Source organism: Drosophila navojoa, chromosome X, assembly GCF_054131105.1.
Source record: "Drosophila navojoa isolate 15081-1374.11 chromosome X, UAZ_NAV_1.0, whole genome shotgun sequence".
Lineage (NCBI taxonomy): Eukaryota > Metazoa > Arthropoda > Insecta > Diptera > Drosophilidae > Drosophila > Drosophila navojoa.
This window is the reverse complement of record NC_142895.1, coordinates 10,935,087-10,957,391: the sequence shown is the minus strand read 5'-3', so window position 1 is coordinate 10,957,391 and position 22,305 is coordinate 10,935,087. Positions and strand designations below refer to the sequence as shown.

The 22,305-nt window shown below is 46.7% G+C and overlaps 4 protein-coding genes across 9 annotated transcripts; 1 reads left to right on the top strand and 3 right to left on the bottom strand.

The window, feature by feature from the left end:
* Nucleotides 1-437: 437 nt before the first annotated feature.
* On the bottom strand, nt 438-9,509 carry trr (trithorax-related). Its single transcript, XM_089264221.1, has 7 exons — nt 8,693-9,509; nt 2,724-8,629; nt 2,179-2,652; nt 1,508-2,103; nt 1,283-1,412; nt 1,031-1,213; nt 438-955 (listed from the first exon to the last, which is right to left on the bottom strand). The coding sequence occupies exons 1-7, from the start codon at nt 9,321-9,323 to the stop codon at nt 863-865; spliced, it is 8,013 nt and encodes a 2,670-aa protein (XP_089120347.1). The 5' UTR covers nt 9,324-9,509; the 3' UTR covers nt 438-862.
* A 481-nt stretch (nt 9,510-9,990) lies between these two features.
* Nucleotides 9,991-11,014, top strand: mRpL16 (mitochondrial ribosomal protein L16). Its single transcript, XM_018109454.3, has 3 exons — nt 9,991-10,144; nt 10,208-10,273; nt 10,333-11,014. Exons 1-3 carry the CDS (start codon nt 10,096-10,098, stop codon nt 10,947-10,949), a joined length of 732 nt encoding a protein of 243 aa, XP_017964943.1. The 5' UTR covers nt 9,991-10,095; the 3' UTR covers nt 10,950-11,014.
* A 331-nt stretch (nt 11,015-11,345) lies between these two features.
* arm (armadillo) lies at nt 11,346-21,136 on the bottom strand. Of its 5 annotated transcripts, none has more exons than XM_089264222.1 (7): nt 21,003-21,136; nt 18,800-18,859; nt 15,015-16,654; nt 14,621-14,821; nt 14,270-14,542; nt 13,250-13,346; nt 11,346-11,767 (listed from the first exon to the last, which is right to left on the bottom strand). In XM_089264222.1, the coding sequence occupies exons 2-7, from the start codon at nt 18,828-18,830 to the stop codon at nt 11,499-11,501; spliced, it is 2,511 nt and encodes an 836-aa protein (XP_089120348.1). In that variant the 5' UTR covers nt 18,831-18,859; nt 21,003-21,136; the 3' UTR covers nt 11,346-11,498. The 5 variants fall into 5 exon arrangements, with proteins under 5 accessions (XP_089120348.1, XP_089120349.1, XP_017964837.1 ...); XM_089264223.1 differs by lacking the exon at nt 21,003-21,136 and adding an exon at nt 20,595-20,779 and having other exon boundaries at nt 14,621-14,788; XM_018109348.3 differs by lacking the exon at nt 21,003-21,136 and adding an exon at nt 20,595-20,778.
* Nucleotides 21,088-22,276, bottom strand: Ldaf1 (Lipid droplet assembly factor 1). Of its 2 annotated transcripts, none has more exons than XM_089264224.1 (5): nt 22,118-22,276; nt 21,886-21,994; nt 21,603-21,815; nt 21,252-21,534; nt 21,088-21,188 (listed from the first exon to the last, which is right to left on the bottom strand). In XM_089264224.1, exons 1-4 carry the CDS (start codon nt 22,118-22,120, stop codon nt 21,335-21,337), a joined length of 525 nt encoding a protein of 174 aa, XP_089120350.1. In that variant the 5' UTR covers nt 22,121-22,276; the 3' UTR covers nt 21,088-21,188; nt 21,252-21,334. The 2 variants fall into 2 exon arrangements, with proteins under 2 accessions (XP_089120350.1, XP_017964963.1); XM_018109474.3 differs by having other exon boundaries at nt 21,269-21,534.
* Nucleotides 22,277-22,305: the final 29 nt, after the last annotated feature.

Here is a 22,305-nt window from a genome sequence, read left to right as displayed (position 1 = left end):
ATTTATGTTAAGATATATAGAAAAGAAATTAAGTAATAAAAAATACATTCAGTTTTGGATGTACATTAAATAAATATTCTACACCATTTGGGAAGAGATTGTTTTCACTTGCTTTTTCGTTTCTTCCTTTTGTACAGTCTCTCGTAACAGCAAAAAAAAAAAAAAAAAATGTAATATAAATATTTAAAAAATAAGAGAACGAAGGCACACCCAGGTCTGCTCTTGGCGTTTACAGGATTTGGGTAGAGAATGTACATATATATAAGTTTTTATATATATGTATATATACATATATAGAGAGATATATTATATACGAATCATCGAGTAACATAAAATACATGCTTAAAATTTTCAACTACAAATATTTTATGCGCGAAATTTTTATATTTGTTTTTGTTTTTTTTTTTTTAATTTTTCTTTTCGTTTTTTGTTTGTGGTTTTTGTTTTTGTTGTTTTTTCTCTCTTTTGTTTAGATAATTATACTACAAAACACTTTTGGCTTATGAGCAATAGGATACAAATTAGCTACAATATGCTCGAGAGGCGCATTCATGGTCACATATACATATATATATACGTTTATATAAATACATGTGCGGATACTTGCATGCATAATAAATATATGTACATATATACTGCTTACAGAATATACTATTTCTGATGATGTGTGTGTTGGTTGGTGCACAACATGTGCTTAGTAACAACAAATCAAATCATATCAAATTGCGTTCACTGGGTGACTCCATTTGCTGCTGTTGCTGTGCGGGCTTCATTTAGTTGCAGGTGCTGCAGGTGCTGGTGCTGCTGTTGCTGTTAATGTTGTTGTTGTTGTTGTTGTTGCTTATGCTTTCTTTACTGGTATTTAATTCATCCACTTGCGACAATTGGGCGCACCACAAGCGCAGGGTATTTTATGTGCATCATCCTCAATATCAAACTTGTAATCATACGAGAGCTAAGCAATAAAAAATTAAATAAATATTTGTGAATATTTCCAATTCAATTTCAATAATTCAATGTGAGAGCTCACCTCTTCGCCTCGATAGATCTTGCGCTTAGCGAATATTATGATGCGCACATCACGATCGACCTCAACGATCTCGGTCACACAATTGGGATTGCAGGAGTGATTGATATAGCGCGCTAGGCCGCCGCTCAATGTGGCATCGACAACGCGATCCTCATCCAGGCGGAACATATAAATACCACGATTCTGTTGGCAAATAAACATCATATTAATATATAAAACTCTAAAGAGAGAGAAAGGGGGGAGAGGGCTCACCTTTGACTCGTATTGCTTCTCACGTATCTCCGAGACTTCAGTGCGTATTACCTCGCCAATGTACTCAATGATCATCGTGTGCTTCTCGATGTCGCGTGCCGCATACAAGCCCAGGCCCTGGATCTTCGAGCTGTTTATACAAGAGAGAGAGAGAGAGAGAGAGAGAGGGAAAATATTATATGTCATTTATATGTGTATATATAGCCCGGGAGGTATGTAGCTTACCGTGCCAGGTAGACATTGTTGCGCCATTCCTGCTTCATCTTTTTGTACTGCGAACTCTTGGAGTGCACAAACTGTTTGCTGTACGGGCACGCCACCTCGCCCGCAATCGCCGCCGAGTTGGCCATGCGCTGGGTGCTGCAGCTGCCGGCGGTGCGTTGGGTGTGCGGCTTGCGCCAGACGAGCAGCTGGCGCTGCTTGGGCTCGGTGCGTGCCGCACCGGACGGATTGATGGCCAGCGGGAATTCCAGCAACGGATTGCGTCCGTATTTGAAGCGATAATCGGTGAGCGTCTCAATGCCGGGCAAACTCTCCAGGATGCGCACAATGGCCGGCTCGGTCAGGCCAAACAGATCCTCGCCGCTAATGTGCTGCGGGAAGAGCTGCAGCCACTTGTGCTCCTTGCGCAGGCGCTGTATGGGCTGCAGGATCTGCTGCCAGACGGCCGACGGTGTGCTGTCCCGGAACTCACGTTCCGGCTCCTTGTCGTTGCCGTCATGCACCTGGATGCGAAACTCGGGCCGGCAGCCGACCTCGGCAATGGTGCAGACATAACGACAGCGACGATTCGGCCGGCGCACGCACCAATAATAGCGACTCTAAGGGATTCACAAGAGAAAGGAATAAGATGAGATTCGCGGCTGGCGATTGGCAAGAGCTGAGAATATACTGACCACCGTGTAGCCAATGGGATATATGTAGTGGGGCGTATGGAAGGCCTCCAGCTGATGCGGCAGCAGCTGGCCCACATTGAGGAAGGTCATGTTGCCGACCCGCAACAGATTGCTCAGCTCCGAGTAGTGCATGACCGTGGCCACCTGACGGTTCTCGTCACGATTGACAAACACCCGGCGATGCACCACAAACGAGCTGAGCTCGTTCTCAGTGACGCCCGCCGAGCTATTGGCCGCATGGGCGCTGCAGTGCACCGACTTGTTCTTGTAGAAGATGCACTCCTCCTTGATCGCGCACGGCAGGTGATAGAGATTGCTGCAGCGCGACTTGAAGCACTTGATGGTGGCGCCCAGCTGATGGCAGGCGCTGCACGCCTGATTCAACCCCGACTGCAGGGCCATCGGAAAGTTCATCAATGCGCCCGAGACGGTCTCATAGACATCATTGGACCACAGAGCACAATTCAAATGGACCTGCGTATAGGAATGGCACATGGATATTAGATTCAGTTGCTCGCTTTTGCTGGCTAGCGCCACAAACTCACCCATTTATCCACATCGAAGTTGAGCAGGCGCGAGGGTCCATCGGCTTTGCCATCGCCGCGCTGATTGCAGAAGACGCACTGGCGCAGATCCTCCAGCGTGTCCGGATTGAAGTCTGTCTCCCAGACGGTGTTATTGGGCGCAGCCGCTTCGTTCTCCTGCTTGATGGCTGCAGAGTCAGGCGAGGCTGCGAAGCAGTCGGCGCTGTAGTACTTGATGATGCACTTGCGCTTCACGGGCGGCGGCGTTGGCTCCGATTCACTCTTTAACTGCTGCTGTTGCTGTTGCTGCGACTGTTGCTGCTGCGACTGCGACTGTTGCTGTTGCTCCATATCGACATCTTCGGGCTCCACCTTATCGATGGGCAGCATGGTCATGAATGTATCACCCGCTGCCGACGGCGCAGTTGAAGCAGGTGTTGCGCCTGCCGCTGCACCCGCTCCCGCAGCCGTTCCCCCTGCTGTAGCTGCAGCTGTCGCTGACGCTGTCGTCGCTTCCTCCTCCGCCGGCTCCTCCTTGCCGCGCCACTTGTACTGCGCATAGCAACTGCGATTGCAGAAGTAGGCGTACGGCGGCGGCGGGGATTTGCGCGGCAGCAGCGAGCGCAGCATTGCCAGCGTGGGCGACGGCTGCTCCTCGGGCAGATTCTGGTACGGCACACGCAGCCCGAAGGCGGCAATGATGCTGCCGCAGCCCCGGCACAGTTTACGCTGCCCGGTGAGTATTTTGCGTAGATTGCCCTGACTAGTGTGAGTGGCAGTGGCGGCAGATTGAGCCACGCCCTGGCCCGGCTCCGGCTCGCTCGGCTCCTTGGCCTTGTCCGCGGCGGTGGCATCGATCAGTTTGCAGGTTAAGGCGGGCGTCAGGTGCAACAGATTGGCCAAGTCCCGCAGCACGCCGGCAATGTTGTCCGTTGCCGAGCTGTGCAGCGAGAGTATCACATTTTGGTTCTTCTGCTGGTAGTTGTTGTTGTTGTTGTTGATGCTATTGCTGCAACTGCTGCCGGTGCCGGTGCTGTTGCTGTTGCTGTTGTTGCTGCTGTTGTTATGGCCGCTGCTATTGTGGCCCACGCCCATGCCCAGTTCCAGCTGCTGCGCCTTGCGTAACTCCTCGGCACAGTTGCGCAAAATCGGCGACACTGGCGTCCGCATCGTCGTCGCATCCATGGCCAGAGCCACCGGCGACATGCGGCCGGGAGCACAGCGCTGATTGCTGTTGGTGTTGAGCAGCACCAGGCCCGGATAGCGGCTGATGCGCGACCAGGCCACCGGACCATCCAGGCGATTGGCAGGAGTCGGATGCTGGTGCTGCGGCGGATGTTGTTGCTGCTGCTCAATGAGATCCGTCGTCTCCAGATTGCAATCGCGCACGGCGGCCATCAAGCGCTGCAGTCGCTCGCGCGGATTGCGCTGAATGTGCGTCGAGAACTCCTGATCGTAAAAATCGTTCTGTATGCTCGACATGGAACCAGAATTCAGACTGTTGCTGCTGCCGCTGTTGCCATTGCTGCTGCCCGTCGAGCTGTCGCCGCTGCCGCCGAAGCGTTCGCTGTCGTACAACGACTTGATGCTCGGGTGTCTCAGATATCCGATGCGGCCGAGCAACTGATCGCAGTCGACGCTGCCGCCATCGTCCAGCTGGCGCTGCAGCTGCAGAGCACGCGATATGGCCTTCAGCTTGCCGCCGCCGGCGCCGCTGCCGCCGTTGTGGCTGCCGTTGTTGCCGAAGCAGGGCCCGCGGCCGATGAGGAAATTTCGATTGAGCAGCGGTTCGAGCACCTGCAGCGGCTGCATCTGTCGGATGTGCGTCATCAGCTTCTCGGTAAATGCATCGTGATCCTCCTCCACCTTGGACAGCTTGCGCACGCGCTTCTTCAGCATGGGTGAGCTCATGCCGGAGCCGCTGCCCGTCAGTAAATGCCCCCCGCTTCCACCAACGCCGCCGCCAACTCCTCCTCCAGCGGTGCCAGTGCCACTGCCACCGCCGGCTCCGCCGCTGGCCATCGGCCCGCCCAGTTGCACATTGCCCGGCATATCGGTCAGCTGCACCACAGCGCCGGCTGGCAACGTGCCGGGCATGTCGCGAAGGTTGCTACTGGCAGCAGCAGCGGCCGCCGCCGCCGCAGCAGCAGCAGCAGCAGCGGCTGCAGGGCCAGCAGCGGTATTCGCATTGGTGCGCCGAGGTCTCTGAGCCTCGCGCTTTCGTCGCTTACGCTGCTCCCCGGCCTTGGGCTCAGCCAGAGCTGTGATTGTTGTTGCTGCTGATGCGGATGCTGGCGGTTGCTGTTGCTGTTGTTGTGGCAGCATTTGTTGCTGATGTAGCAGCTGATGTTGTTGATGTTGCTGCTGCTGTTGCTGTTGTTGCTGCTGCTGTTGCAGCAGCTGTTGCTGCTGCTGTTGGTGTTGTTGCTGTGGCTGCTGCTGTTGCTGCTGTGGCTGTTGTTGTTGGTGTATTAGCTGCTGCTGCTGCAAATGCATTTGCAACTGTTGATGTTGCTGTTGCTGTTGCTGCTGCTGTTGCTGTTGCTGTTGCTGCTGTAACTGCATTTGCAGCTGCTGCTGTTGGTGCTGTTGCTGCTGTTGATGCTGCAGTTGCTGCTGCTTCTCATATGCGACTGTTGGCGCTGCTATGCGCGCCTTTATCAGCTCATGATCCACGTTGTTGCTATGCCCCAAAGCGATTTCGCTCTTTGCCTCCTTTTCGTCAACCTGTTGCTGCAATTGCTGTTGCTGCAATTGCTGCTGCTGCTGTTGTAACTGCTGTTGTTGTTGCAACTGCTGCTGTTGCTGCTGCTGTTGTAGCTGCTGTTGTTGTTGTAGCTGCTGTTGCTGCTGCTGTTGTAGCTGATGCTGCTGCTGTTGTAGCTGCTGTTGTTGTTGTAACTGCTGCTGCTGTTGTAGCTGCTGTTGCTGTTGTAACTGCTGCTGCTGCACCGGCAACTTTCGCTTGATCGCCTCGCTATTGATCAGATTCACATTTGGCGGCTTCTCCTGCAGCTTCCAGCTGTCGCCCGATAGATGCTGCTGTTGCTGTTGCTGCTGCTGCTGCTTCTCCGGCTCCGTGTCGTCCTGCGTCTCCAGCTTGTTCAGCTTGTGCAGCTCCTTGCTGGGCTTCGTGGTGATGGAAATGGTCACATTCGAGACGTGCCCTGTGCTCAGCTCGTACGGCGGCGGCGGCGGCAGTGGCTCCGTCTTGTTGCTGCTCGGCTCCACAAGCAGCGCGGGCAGCTTATTGGTCACGGCGGGCAGGGCAGAGGGCGCAACTGTTGCAACTGTGCCAGCAGCGGTCGCAGCAGCTGCAGCAGCAGCAGCAGCGGCGGCGGCGGCTGCAGCTGAGGCAGCGGAGGCAGAAACGGGTGTGGATATGAAGGATGTCTCCTTGGATACAATTTGCACCGATTGCTTGAGCTGTGGCGCTGGCGGTGCAACAGCCACTGTTGCTGCTGCTGCAATGGGCGGCGCTGTCACTGTTGTTGCTGTAGCAGCGGTTGTTGTTGTTGTTGCTGCTGCTGCTGTCACAGCTGTGCTTGCTGCTGCTGGTGTTGCAGACTCCTGCTGCTGCTGCTGCTGCTGCTCGACAGCTGGCGTGGGTGTGGGTGTCGGTGTGGCTGTGGCTGTGGGCATAGGCGTGGCCGATGCCGCCTGACTAATTGCCACCATTGTTGCAGTTGTTGTGGTAATAGTATTACAGCTGCCGCTGCCGCTCGTGTTACTGCTGCTGCTCACTGCTGCCGGCACAGGCGGTATAACGGGCCGTGCCAGCTGCGCCTCCAGCGAACTGACCAGACCCATGCTCGGCGCTCGCACATTGATGACCTTACGCGCCGACAGCGGCGCCGATGTAATCGATATCTGTTGCAGCGTATTGTGGCTGCTGTTGTTGTTGCTGCTGCTATTGTTGTTGTTGGTGTTGCTGCTATTGCTGCTGCTATTGCTACTGCTACTGCTGCTGCTGTTCTGCAGCAATTGCTTGAGCAGCGCATTATTGGAATCATCCACACGCGTGTGCAACGTGATGCGTTTCTCGGTGGTGCTGCCCAATTGCTGCTGCTGCTGCTGCTGCTGCTGCGGTTGCTGCTGCTGTTGTTGTTGTTGCTGCTGCTGTTGTTGTTGTTGCTGCTGCATCTGCTGTTGTTGCTGTTGCTGCTGCAGCTGCTGTTGTTGTTGTTGTTGCTGCTGCTGCTGCTGCTGTTGTTGCTGCTGCTGTTGCTGCTGTTGCTGCTGTTGTTGCTGCTGCTGTTGTTGCTGCTGCTGTTGTTGCTGCTGCTGCTGTTGTTGCTGTTGCTGCTGCTCCTCCTGTTGCTGTTCAGCTGGCAACTCCTTGTGGCTATCAACCGGCACCGACGCCTGCTTAACCAGCAACAGCTTCGGCTTCGCTTCACCGTCAACAGCATCGGCCTTTGCCTCGGCCAGCTTCACCGTCTGCGCCTTCAGCTGCAGCTTGCCCACCGTCTCGGCGTCCAGCGTGCTGAAGGGCTGCATTTGCAGGGTGGCACCGCTGTTCGCCGATGTGGTGATCATCTTGGACTTCTGCTGGCCCATCGCCGTCTTGGACACCACCAGCGAGATGTTCTTCTGTATGGAGATGATGGGCCGTGCGCAGAGCGTGGCGCCGGTCGTTGGCTTCGGCAGTGCCTCATCCCCGCCAGCAGCGGCGCCCTGCTGCTGCTGTTGCTGTGGCGCCTGCTGCTTAAATATGTTGATGCTGGGCGTGCAGTGCAGCTGGCTCTTGTCCAGCTGCTTGATGACAACGCCACCATCCATGGACTTGCTCTTGTTCAGCAAGATCTTCTGTATGTTCTCGCTGTAGGTAATCGTCTTCGGCTGTTGCTGGTCGTGTGCTTCGCCATCGTGTTGCTGCTTGTCCTGCTGCTGCTGCTGCTGCAGCATGGTAAATGTTTGCCCCGAATTCGTTGGGGTTATCGTCACAATGCTGCCGGTGCCGGGCTGCTGTTGCTGTTGCTGCTGGAACTGCAGCGACATCTTCTTGCTGACCACCTTGGCGGTGACGATTTTGGTATTGGCGGGCTTGATCTGTACATTGGCAAAGGAGACGATTGTGGTGGGGTTCTTGCGCGACTTGACCAGCTTCAGGTTTAGTTGTTGTTGCTGCTGGGCATGTTGGGCATGGGCATGTTGCTGGAGCTGCTGCGCCTGCTGGGCTGTCACCGTTGCCGTCGTCACCGTCGTGCCCGGCTGCTTGCTCTCCACAATGGTGGCGCCGCCCGCCGTTGTCGCACCGCTCGCACTCATAAACTGGCCGCCCTGCAGAATCTGGGGCTTGACCAGCGGCACCGATATCATCTTGTTGCCAATGGACACCTTGGCCGTTGTCTGCGTGCCCTCGGCCAGCTTCTTGGCATTCACCATCACCTGTTGGCCCTTGTACTTGGTCTGGAAGCTGACGCGATTGAGCAGCGTTGTTGTTGCCGTCGCCGTCGCTGTGCCAGCGCCCGTTACGGTGCCGCTGTTGAACATGTTGTAGCTGCCCGGCTGCAGCTGAGCGGACGTTGTTAGCTTTGTGGCAATGATGCTGCTGCTGCCAATACTATTGCTGCTGTTGCTGGCAATGCTATTGCTGGTGGTGGTGATGGTGCTGCTGCTGCTGCTGCTGCTGGCACTGCTGGCAGTGGCATTGTTGTTGGTCACTGTTGCTTCATGTTGCTGCGTTGCCGCTGGCTTCAGCTCAGCCGTAGTCGTCGCTGGCAACAGCACATAGTCCAGCTCCTGAATGGTCACCGTCTTGCCCAGCTGTGGTGGCGGCTGAGACTGCGACTGTGGCTGCGGCTGCTCATTGCTGTTGCTCGGCGTCGGCTCAGCACTCGACTCAATGGATATAATGGAGGCTGTGGAGGAGGATGAGGAAATTGATGCTGTTGTGACATCTTTTTTGGTAAAGCTGGCATAAGCTGCAATACGAAATATAAGTTTAATATAATTATAGCACAGATTTTTCATATACTCAAACTCACTTTGCTTTGGGTTGTTGCTATTGCTGTTGCTGCTGCTGGCGTTGCTGTTGTTGATGATGGTGGCGTTGGTGGTGTTCGTGTTGGTGCTGGACGACTCCTCTGGCTTGATGGTGTTCATTTCACAGACTATTATTTGATCATCCCGCTGCTCCCAACAGACGTCACCTGAAGATGCTGCAGCAGCAGCGGCAGCGGCAGCTTCTGACTTGGTATTCGCGTGACTAACGAAATTGCCGCCAATGCTGATGTTAGCTGTTTGTGACTCGTCCGCCGTTAATTTGTTTGTGGATGATGATGATGATGCTGCTACTACCACGGCAGCTACTGCTCCTGCTGTTGCTGCTGGCGCTGTTGTTGCTGCTGTGGTTGTTGTTGCTGTTGTTGTAGCTGTAGCTGTAGCTGTAGCTGCACGTTGTTTGGCGGGTAAACTGGTTGTGGGCGTGCATATAACTATATCGCGCTTCAGTTTCTTGCGATTGGGATCATCGTTGTCGTCCACACTGCTGCGCTTCTGTATGGATATTGTATTAAAATTGAGCGCTGCCGTTGCAGATGTTACACGTTCGGGTTTCGCTTTTTCGGCGGCAGCAGCCGCAGCAGCAAGCGATGTTGTCACTTTCGATATATTCATAACAACAAACTAAGCGGCCAAACACATTTAAACGCTAGCAATTGTTGCTTAATGCACTTGGATATGGAGTTCTATTTGTTTGTATGTACATATAGAGAATGTTTCAAAACATACACTATTTAGACAAAAAAATTATTTTTCGTGTATGCGCAGGGTATCCTAAACTTTAACCAGTGATAATATATGAAGAAAAATACCACACTTTGACAGCGTTGCATTTTTCGATAACAATATGTACACACACCCACACTTAAATACCTTGTTTCCATCAACGCAAGCAAACCCAAATTATACACCTGTACAGGTAACCTGTACGACTAGTTGGCGCATGATAACATATATTGTAATATTGGGCATTTTATTGTCACATGTATCTGAATGAAATCATTTTCCTTACTAATTTACAATATATAAACAATGTGCATATAACGCGCACCATCATAAAATTATAGATGCGATAACGAAATGTGTGTGGCAACGCTACTGCTAAAACAGTGCTGCTTTATTTACAAAAAAACAAAATTATACAAATTGTAGTTTAATATTATTTATAAGTACATACTAAAATTAAGAAAATTTGTGTAAGCAAAAATTTTATTTTTAAAACAATGACTTGTTGATTGCTTCTAGCACCACTGCTTCTAGGCTGATCAATTGTAAAAATTTGGATGGTGTTGCGTCAACAGTCTGGCAACGCTGCGCTGATGCAACCATCAACAGAATAAATTCATGGAATAACGATTATATTAAATATATAAGTTAAAAAGGAAACATGTGGTGCTTAAAAACCGTCACACAAGTCTTGAAGAACAGCATAGCATGTGAGAGAATATAGCTAATCATAACCACCAAACTGTTTTGATTCAATACCATCTAATTTACAGCTGCCAATGTGAACTACAATTGCGTAGCCGGCCTCAAATATTTCCCACCGCCAATAAAATATGAAAGTATGCCATCATAATATATACATTACTACTATTGTATCAAATTGCGGCTCGCATTGCAGATATCGAGAAGGTGGATCGACCCAAGCTGCGTATCATGGAACGCGTGCCCCAGCTGCCGCCCAATCTTCGACCACCCAAAATGCAGAAACGCCTGCGCTACATGCGTGGCCCGGAGCTCGTCCACAATCAGCTGCTCCACAAACAGTATGGAATCATTGCCACAGGTGGCGGTCGCTTGCGCTGGGGCCACTACGAAATGATGCGTCTGACCATCGGTCGCAAGATGAATGTGAACACAATGTTCGCCACATGGCGAGTGCCAGCGCCCTGGCAGCCAATTACCAAGAAGGGTCAAGGCCAACGTATGGGCGGCGGCAAGGGCGCCATCGATCATTACGTGGCCCCGATCAAGGCAGGTCGTGTCATAGTCGAAATCGCTGGCAAATGTGAATTCGTGGAATGCATGGGCTTCCTGCAGCAGGTGGCCAATCAGCTGCCATTCCAGGCCATGGTCGTCTCGCAGCAGATGCTAGATGAACAGCAAGCCAAGGAGGAGCAATTGGCACGCGAAAACCAAAATCCGTTCACATTCAAATATGTTGTACAAAATAATCTAAATGGTTGCCATCGATGGCTGTCCCCCGTGGACCACAAGTGGTTCGGCAAGCATTTGTAGATAACTCATATCGGATTAAGTTAATGTTTTAATAAAACATGAAATTGTTGTGTTGGCCTAACGAATTAATGTCTACTGAAATATCCAAGTACATTATGCGCGTCTCGCTTAGCCAGAGTCTACTGTACGTCAACAATTTGCCCGTGCTTGACTGCACACAAGCAACACAAGGGTTATCGATAGCACGTGCGCCATTCCAGTTGCCTCCAAACTGTTGGCGTTGCCATTCGGCAAAGAGAGAGAGAAGGAAATACATACATACATACAATTCCAAGTTTTTGAGTTGAAAAACGTTTTTTTGTTTTAATTTATGATTCTATTGCAAACATTCGTTTAATTTCCATTTTTTTGTTTTTTGTGTATATGGGTAATATGTAAGATTTCGTACGTTATATATGTTTGTTCTGCTTTATGTTAATATATAATGTAATGTGTGTATTTTAATTGCACGACTTTCTTAATCGCCGTCGAAATCGTCATCATCGTCGTCGTCTTCGTCTTAGTTGTCGTGTTCTTCTTCTCCTTGCATCATCCGCTTATCATGTGTGCTTAACAGTCGGTATCGTACCAGGCAGCCAAGTTATTGTTGTCATTGGGTGGCGTGGGCATGGCATCCAAATCAAAGTTCAAAGCGCCCGCATCAATCTCGCCGACATCCATATCCATGGAGTAGGGCGATGTGGGTGCCCCACCAGGCGGAGCAGGGCCACCGGCGCCACCGCCTCCGCCAGCAGCATTGCCAGCAGCGCCAGCACCACCACCTACCGGACTGCTGATCTCGAGACCTTGCATTGAATCTATTGGTAGAGTATCATATCCTGCACGAATGAGAAGTCAAATCAAAAATTAATAAAACAAATCAATCAAGTATTCATACATATGTAGTTAGCTATAAAGAAGTATATCGAATAATACGATTGAATATATAGAACATGCTTTTACTTTTACTTTTGCATGTTTATACATAGTACATATATATTTGTATATAAATATATGTTTTATTGTTCATTAAAGAAACATGCAAAATCAATGTTTAATTAACGACAACATAAACGTAATAAATCATATTTGGTAAATTGTTTAAGAACTGAAATGGCTGAGGGCGTCTCCTGCTTCAAGTCAAAATTGTGAGTTTCAGTGTGTGAGTGTGTATGTGTGTTCCTGTGCTTATGGTAAGTATGTATGTGTGTATAAATATAAACTAACTATGCTGGCTTCCCTATGAGAAATGAAATGGAATGAAACACATGAATGCATCAAAGACAACTTGATCCACTTGTTAAATGATTCCAAATAAATGCTAATGAAGTACTTCCATTCCTAGTTAAGTAAACCCCATTGAAATTATTAGCGGATAGCAGGGTTCATAACTAACTAAACAGACGCAAAGAGAAATGAAGTAAAGTTTTGATGAATTTGAATGAATGCACACACACATACACATGTATATACATATGTATGTAGCACATTTTACATGCAAATTGTCAATGGATGGCAGTGATTGACTAGGGGGAAATTGCGCTATCCATAGCGACTGTGTCTGGGGTTCTGAATGGGGTTCAGGGCACATAAATGGTAAACATGTGTCAAGCATAAGAGAGTCGAAGATTTAAGAAAAGTTCACATGATCGACATTTTGATTTGGTGGGCAGATCCTAATTAGAACTGGTTCATGTGAATTTCACTTTCGAGTTCGATGACTTTTAATCGAGTAAGGGGTGGGTGGGGAGGACAACACTCGTGTATTAATCGATAAGACATTGAAATATGTATTTATATATATGTATATAGTTATGCATAACGGTTAATCACTTATGTTTGTATATATCGATATATAAGTGCACTCAAGTTTGACCAACGACACTTGTTCAGCAATCGCTTAGACACTTATTATGTATGTATGTAATAGTTGTTAAATACTAATTGATTAATGATGATGATAACGGTTGGCTCCTTGGGGTGTGTTGGACCATGATGGGGTGTTAGTGTTTTAACTACGGTGAGGTGGGGGAAAACTTTTCGTTAATTTAGCTTTTTCGCTGTATTTTTTGTGTTTCGTTTTTCTTTTTGGGGGTATCCATTATTTGTCATCTGATGTTTTCGGCTTGAACAAATATAATGAATAGACACACACATTCAAACATAGGTTAATTGCAGTTAAATGGGGGCACGGGCAGGGGCATTGGCGGGGCCAGAGGCTGGGGCGATGGGCGGGAGGGTTAAGACTTGTGATTGATTAGTGTTGACTGTAGTAGAGATCCTTAAAGCCGTACTAGGTAGGTGGAAGCGAGCATACATACCTTGCTGATGGAATGCGCGACCTCCGTGCGAACTGTGCACACTGGGCGGACCTTGTCCGTACAGGCCCTCATATGCTTCTTCGGGTCCAAGCATATCCTGTGATCGTGATCGTGAACGTGATCGTGTTCGTGATTGTGAACGTGAACGTGATTGTGTACGTGTACGTGTTGTCAATTCGAGTGTGTGTATTGTGTGTGTGTACGAGAAGTGGGTTGGTTTGTGTGTGTGTGTGTGTATGTGTTTTTTTTTCATATATTTTTTTAAATTTTTATTTTTTGGATGGATCAGAAGTGAAAAGTTGTTAGGAAATAGAAGAGAGACACAGACACAGAACACGAGTTTTTGTGTTGCGTTTATGTGTGTGTGTGTGTGTGAGAGAGAGAGAGAGAGAGAGGAAGTGTTCGTTGTTGTTGTTGTTGTGCGTAATGCAAGTGAGATCGGTCGATGTGTTTGGTTCGATTTCGGTAATGTTTTTTTTTTTTGCACACAAACAAAACATAATGTAAGAAAAAAAGAAACGAAATAAATCAAAATTCAAATTAATTACAAAATCAAAATTTAAACGGTAATTAGTAAACATATTTAAATCAAAATAGCTAAATAATGTATAAATATTATATATATATATATAATCAGGGATGTAATTTACTTTGATCTAAACGAGGTTCAAAATGTTTTTGTTTTTTTTTTTAAATGCTTGCAATCAAATTCTACTTAAAACTAACATTAAAAATTCAATTTGAAAACAATGAATAATAATAGATATGTTGACAATTGGTTTAAAATATATATATATAAATATTATATACATAATACTGATCTGCGGCTTACAAATAGTTTATATCTAAATATGTATTGCTACAGTTGTTGTTTTTATGTACAAATTTGTGGAGTTTTTGGGGGGGTATTGAAACATAGGTATTATATTGTATAATGTATTTACAAACATTAAAATGAAAACTCAACTCCAAAGTGGAAATCGTTTAGCATAATTCGTTTAGAAATGGGACGTTACGCACCTGTAAGTCTGGACCCATGCCGAGGTCAGCGTTGGCCCAGATGTTGTTCTCCTCGCGGAGCAGCGAGTTGGTCAGCTCGATGGAGAGACGCTTCTTGTAGTCCTGCGGCTTGTCCTCGCTCATGCGGAACAGCACGGCGGCGGCGTAGGTGGCCACGCCCTCGTTGCGCGAATGCAACAGATCGGTGAGCGGCCCAGTGGCGCCCTCCTGTTCGATGATCTCGGCGCCCTCCTTATCGGCGGCCAGCTCACAGAGCACGCCAGCAGCGACGCGCTGCAAATTCACAAATATTTATATATATATATATATAGATACTTGGATACTTCATTCATCCAATATTCATTCACTCACCTGAATGTTCTCGATTTCGTTGAAGAGCAAACGCACAAAGATCGGTATGACCGACTGTTGGCGTATTAGGGCGCGATTGTGCGATTCGCGCGCCAGGATATGCAAGGCGCCCACAGTTCCCTCGACAATCTCCTCCATGCGAACGCCATCGGCGTACGCGGATGGCTGCTGCGACCCAGTGGTGGCAATAGACGAACGTTGCTAATCATAAATTGCAAATCATAAATATATATATGTGTATTACAAGGCACAGATCGAAGAGGAGGAGGAGCAGCTCCTCTCCTCAGATAGTCCATTCAGCCATAGATAGATTCATCTAATACGAATGTGACCTGACCTTGCTTCAATCTCTGTCTAGCTCTCTCTCTCTCTCTCTCTCTCTCTCTATACTTACACGCTCTGTGTCCTGGAATGCGCGCATCAGGAGACGCACCAGATGATGGATGGCGCCGTGCTCCCGCAACGGCGCATGATTGGCCGGGCAGAGGGCCAGATTCCGAATGAGCCCGATGACGGCCTTGATCAGGGGCCAGCGTGATGGAGGATGCAATAGCTTCACAATTACAGACAAACCATAATTGAGACGCACCGCATTCTGGGCGAGCTCCGAGTCGACATGGCGCGAGGTCAGGTGACGCAGAGCACAGACGGCCGGCTCGGTGATCTCCTCGCGATCGCCGGCATTGATGATGGTGCGAACGAGCGCATCGACGCCGCCCACCTGGCAAACGGTCGCCTTGTTGCGCTGATTGTTGCACGTCAAATTCGAGAGAATGCCAGCGGCACAGGTGACCACATTGACATCCGTTGAGCCCAGGACCTGGACGAGCGACTGCAGCAGCGCCTCCAATCCCTCCACCTTGGTGGCCGCATCCGACAGATTGCGCAGCGTCCAAAGACAGTTCTGGACCAGACGCGGCGACATGTTGCCCAAGTGCATGGCCAAGGCCTGCATGCCGCCAGCATCGACGATGGCCGGCTTGTTGCTGGAGCACACCGAGAGCACCTTGAGCACACGCGATGTGGTCCACAAGAGCTTCTCGTAGTCATAGGAGCGCATGATGCGGACCAGCTCATTGGGTCCGCCGGAAGCGAGAATGATCAGCTTGCTCTCCTGGTTGCCGTAGGCCAGAATCTGCAGACAATCGGTGACAATGGCCAAGAACTTGACATTGTTGCGCTGCAAGAGCGTCACCATCTTCTGGAGGCCGCCGGCCAGGCGGACGGCCATCTTGGAGCCGTCCTGGTGCAGCAGAAGATTGTGCAGCGTGGTGATCGCATAGAAGAGCACGCTCTCCACGGGCGAGGAGAGCAGCTTGACGAGAGCGGGTATGCCGCCGCTCTTGAAGATGGCCAACAGGCCCTGGCGATGATGGGACAAATTGTGGAGTGTGCCGACCGCTGCCTTGGTGCTCTCCAGATCGTTGCTATTCGAGATGGCGCGCACAAGGGCGGCCACCATCTGGGGACTGTTCATGATGGCGTGGCGCGAGGCCTCCTTCTTGGACAGCTGATGCACCATCATGGCTGCCTGCGAGACGACCACCTGATCCTCGTCGTTCAACAGCTTGATCAGCTCCGGTATGGCGCGCGTGGCCAGCTCAGCGTCGTCCTGATAGTTGATCAAATTGACGACGGCATGCTTCAGCATCTGCGACGGCTCCGAGAGGCGCTGCACAGCGGTTGGCTGCTGTGGATCAAACTGTGTTGATGGTATCTCGATGCCCTCCTCGAGCGTCTCCGGGAACATGGCGGCGCGTACACGCTGCGACCGCGTCTGGCTCAGCTGTTGATTCATATCGTCCACCTGATCCTGTGTAAAGTTTTGCGGAAATCCGGTGTCCAGATCGAACATAAGCGGATCTCCCTCCATCTCCTCATCCTCCTTGCCGGAGAGCGATGGCACCTGGGTGACGGCGCCCGAGTGTATGCCGGAGTCACCCAAATACGAGTTCTGTTGCCACATCAGTGTCTGCTCCTTGGCGGACACCATGGGCGGCAAATCCGGCGGATTGTATTGATTGTTATGGGACACTGCGAAAGATGATTATGGAGAAGGTATAACCAATTGTTGACAAATTTCAGAAACTTAACTAAAAAGCTAGACTGGCTACACTTAAGACATTATCCTTCGATGGGACGACCCACAACCCTTTCATCCCAGTTCACACACTCTTGCCTCGGATCCCATCAACTCAAGATACTCAAAGATACTCAGCGAGCAAACACATTTTTATTGGATTTGTATTTCCGTTGTGGAAATAGCAAGTGCACTTCATATCTAGGATTAAAGCCCACAGCAAAGCTCTGCCTCTCTCTCTGTCTCCCTCTCTCTCTTCTGTCTGCCTCTCTAATGGGTTAAAGAGCAGCTGAACGCAAAGGCGATGTCTGGCTTCTTGTCGGATTTGAAATGCGACACGATGACAAGCGAAATGTGACAGCAAAAGAGGAAGGAGGAGGAGGAGGAGGCAGGGGAAACAGCAACTGAAATAGGAATAATCTGACAGGATGGGTGCTGCAGGACATTTTTTTGCATATTATAAAAGCGACAGCCCCTTTCAAAATTCGAAAAAAATAAAGAAACCTATATATGTTTTATATATATGTATGTATAAAAATAAAAGACGGAACCATCAGCGTCGTTTGTGTCTCAACGAGCAATCAAAGCCAAAAAGCGCGCTACCAGGACAAATGAGTCAGATCCAAGGGTTGATGCCTCACAGCCGTCTATGTATATAGTCTCTGTGTGTGTGTGTGTGTGTGTTAGCATAGGGCGGTAATCGAGCTCCAAATGCGTTGGGCGTTTTGTTTGCCACTTTGCCTTAATTATGCCTGCTCAGCAATTCGCTTTGTTTTTGAATTTGCGCTATTTATGCGCTGCAACTGGCAGGTCCTTGAGGCCGCCTTGAAGCCTCTATTCATGCATATTTCCCAGATCGATTAAACGCACTTTGTGCCATATTCCCGGGCGGGACGACAAACAAACAAAAAAAGAACGCCCTTCAGTTGAGCCCAACCCACCGAACGACCACTGCTCACTGCGTTGCTCTAATTAAATTTTTGAGCAAAAATCAGAAATAAATCCGAAACGTGCGCCAGCCCAAGTGAAGTAGTAATGGCAAAAAAAAAAAATACATACATACATACATATATGCATGCACGTAAACACACATACATACATGTATACATATGTATATGTAGAAGAGTTAACGAGCGTGTGCGAAGGAGATGGCGTATCGAAACAGCAAGAGAGCACACACGCACACACCCACACCCACACCCACACGGCCCAAACCAAACGAATTGCAAATGAAGTGGCAGCAGCAACAACAAGAACAGCAACATCAGTAGCAGCAGTAGCATGAGAAGCTGTGGTTGAAGCAACAGCAATAACAACTGCCGTTACAAAGCGCAATTTGCAAAGGCAGCAAAAAGAAAACGAAGACGAAAAAAAAACATGTTGAAAGCGCAAAGAACAAAATGAACAAGTTGGCAGGGATGGCCGCACTCAAGCAGAAGGAGAGATGCATTACAGCTCAAAAAAAAAAAAAAAAAGAAGAAATACTGACAAAAGAACATAAACAACAATGGCGTCCGATAGATCCATTCGTTGTTGTTCTTGTTGTTTTTGCTGTAAAAATGCAGTGGAGCGAGCTAGCTCACAGTTTGTTTGCTATATTCAATTACAACAACAACTACGCCTCTACCTCTTTTCCTCTGGCTGTGCCTCTGCCTCTGCAAAATAATCGTTTGTCAATGGCCATTGAGGCGCATTAATGCTGCAGTTCTGCACCGCTCTGCTCTGCTCTGTAAAATAACATTGATTGGGGTCCAGCCCCGCCCAGCCACAAACCTTTTTATACTTTCAATCAGTTGCAATGAAGAAGACAGGGAATGCGAGTGCAAAGTGAATCACTTATGCAATTGAAAAACAAAGAGAATAGTTCTCTAATTATTTCCGCAGGCTTCAGAGAATTTTACAGTTACGCACTATTGCAGCTCATGTGCAATGGAACTAGTTTAAAGATTTGTGAATATTTGAACAGTTTAAAAACGAGTTCAATGTATATTGAAAAAAAAATAAATAAAATAAATAAATAAAACATAGAAGACCAAAACGTTTTGAAACTCTACTATCCACATATAAATTATTCAAGCATTATTTATGTATAGACTTACTTGTACGGTTCTGGGCTGGCATGTAACTCATCTTGGTGATTTAGGCGATTTACACCACACCTAAAAGAAGAAGAATAAATTAAAATGTAGATTAGCATTAGATTTTCCATACAAAGTAGCTTAACATGGGCAAATACTGTAAATACACACGGTTTCTGTACTTTTCCCTCTTTTTAAACCGGCTAGCTACCTGCACGAACATAAACTCTCTATATGTATTTATATTTGTACACCTCTATGTACGTATGTATGTATGTATTTACACATAGTCTTAATCGTTTATATGGCTTTCATTCACAAAATTTCCAGAAAACTTAAGTGCTATTATGATTGTATGAGCATATACAACGTCTGTTTGTATATAATAACATTAACATTGACATACTCTTCGCTTAAAAATTAAGCGTGAGAGCTGCTGCTGACTCAAGTTTCAGAAAGAAACGTGAGATGGAACACTAACTCCCTCAACTCACACTTACATATACATTGACAACAGCAGGTAACAAGAGCATCGTTACTCGTTTCTTTTACTGTATAAGCCAAGCAAAGCACACACACACATACATTCATACATATACACATGTATTGGTACGAACAAACATGTATTTCCGTTTCAAGACGATGCGGCGCAAACAAAATATGCTAAGGTGCATACTTTAGATAGTGCGTACATACATTTGTATGTGCATACAAATGTACAGGCGTATGTGTGTGTGTGCCTGCATGTAGGGCAACAAGCGTAGATTTTGAGAATTACCTGCAATGCGAAGAGCACAGCTAAAAACCTGACGCACTTTAAATACGCAAGTTATAAAGCCAATTTTAATTCAACACGAATCCAATTCTTTTTATTTTCTTTAATAATTCACAGAGAAAAAAAAAAAACAAAATATTTGTATGTAGTCGAGTTTTCACTGCTTTGCCTATTTACTTTTTTTTTGTGGCAAGCCTTGTACTGATTCTAGGCACACGCAACCAAAGAAACGAACGACCAGCACCGAACGAAGCAGACAAGTGACTGGAAAACAGTGAGAACGACGCCGTAGCGGCCGCGTTGCACGCATATACATATATACATTGTGCAGCGAGAGTGAGCGAGATGTATCGGAAAGCAAACAGAGAGAGGGAGCGAGAGAGTGAGAGAGACTGTGTGTACATAAGTACACAAGACAGAAACTCCAATGCAGCTTAACAGTGTTGCCATATGTTGCGATACAAAATGGTCATAAAATACATATTTACATATGTACATTTTCATGGAAATTGTTCTTGCTTGTAATTATTTTTAATGACAATATTTGCAAATCGAATGATATACCTTCAGCAAACAACACTAAAATAAGTATTTCTATATATTCATTTATATGTTTTGGGTACCTATGTATGTATGTATGAATGTCTTATGCTGCGCAGAAAGGTGACAGCTCCCTTGCACGCATACAAACATATATACGCCGTGCACAGCATAGAAATACATGTTTTCTTTATTTTGGCTGTATTTATGAGTTAATTAATAACTAATTTATATCATATTCACACAAGAAATAAATATCATTTGTCTACCTGACTTTGTTTATGTTTATACCAATTTAAACATGGAGACTCCATACATAAATACATACATAGACATCCAACTAACAGTGTTTATGGCTGTATATGTGAATCTACCACACCCCCGCTGCTTACTTGTTTCCCTTGCTCGTAAGCTGCTTTCTTACGTTTCTTTTTACACCAAATTTTCCACATCAACTATCTCCACTTTCAACATTCAAATTAATTAACTTCAACTACTTACCGCGTCAATAGGAATTTAGTCTGCTTAAAAGCAGGGTTTATTTATTTTCTCGCACTTAAATACACGAAAATTACTAAATATTTTCCAGCGAAAACTAAGTATGTGTGTACATAGAAAAGACCTGCAACACCTTCAGCGATACTATCGGTGGATATTGCGACTTTTGTACTTATTATCGATTGCTTAAGTTAATATACTCGATATAATTGTTTTCATCATTTGTTGTTTTTATTTTAAGGATATTTTATAAAAAGTAGTACTTGTTCAATATCAGATACAATAGATTTGAATTTAAGTATGTCTGTATGTTTTTATGTCATGTGTATCCATTCTCAACAATCAAATTGTTTTCTTGTTAATAATTCATATAGAATAATTAACAAAATATTGCGAAATTATTTTTCTTACCGTGTCAGCAACAAAATTCTCCGCTGCGACGCAGGTTTTATACACAAATATACATTTACCTAATGAATAATATTTTATAAACAGATCTGCAGCAAAAACTATTTGTATATATTAGGGTGGCCACAGAACAACTATCGATAGCAATCGCGCACGAATTGTAGTCGATAAATTAAACTGTCGGCAAATCTGCAAAAAAAAAATAAATAAATTAATAACAATATAAAACACAGATGATCAAAAATTTCATACTACTATCTGTTTCTTACTGGGACTTCTAAATATTTCATTTCGATAGCCTTAGCCTATTAGTATGCCTTGCTTAAGATCTATTTCTAATTTGATTCGTCAGCAGTGGCTGCACTTATATTTTCCTGTAAAAATCTTAGAAATGCATCTCGATACCGCTCTATGCCAAGGAATCTATAGATCTGCGAAAATCCAAAGTATGCAACAACAGCAAAAACGAGAAAAGCAATAGCCAAACTTCCAATGCAGGCGAAAAATATCATAAAGACAAACGTCAATAAAGTGCCTGCAATTAAAATCCAATGTTAGCATTAACTGTAGTTAGAGATAGTTTAAAGTATTATTATTAACTACCTTCCAGCACAAGAATGCCTGTAAACGTTATTAACAAGGTAATGAAACCAAATCCAAAAATGATGAGTATAGGCAAAAGGAATACAAAACATGCAGCCAGCAGACAGATCGCCAGATCTGGATGCTGGACCGACCAGGAGATGACAGCTTCGAACAACTCATTGCCGCCTAGTTCGCTCATAATGAAGTACACGACCCGGCGTCCCTGCAGCCCTATGAAAGAAGAGCTTGATTATACAAAAGAAGAGGGAATGTTTTGGCTTATTAAATAGAGTTGACTTACATAGCCTATGCAGTGCTTGGAAGAGGCCTTCTAACAGTTGTTCTAGATTCCAAGCCTTCGAATCCTCATCGGTGCCTTTGCCGTTTGCGTGCGTATTATTTGATTGTGTCTGTTAATAAATGAGGCATTAAAATCGTGGCTAATTAAGCGGCAAATGCCGCTGCAAGGGCAACAAATGTCATAAACTTCGATTTTGCTACTTCAAAGTTCATTTCGTGATTTGCGTGCTTACCATGTTCTCCAGGTGCAGTGTATAATTATAATATTAGTCACAAGCCGCATTTATTTCCCTTTTATATCTCCAGTTGTGGCTTACAAACATTAAAAGGTAAACATTAAAAACAACAGAGCTGCCAACTTGTCCTCGACTGCAGCGCTGCCAGAATTTAGAATTATTTTAAATTTTTCCACAATGTGTTT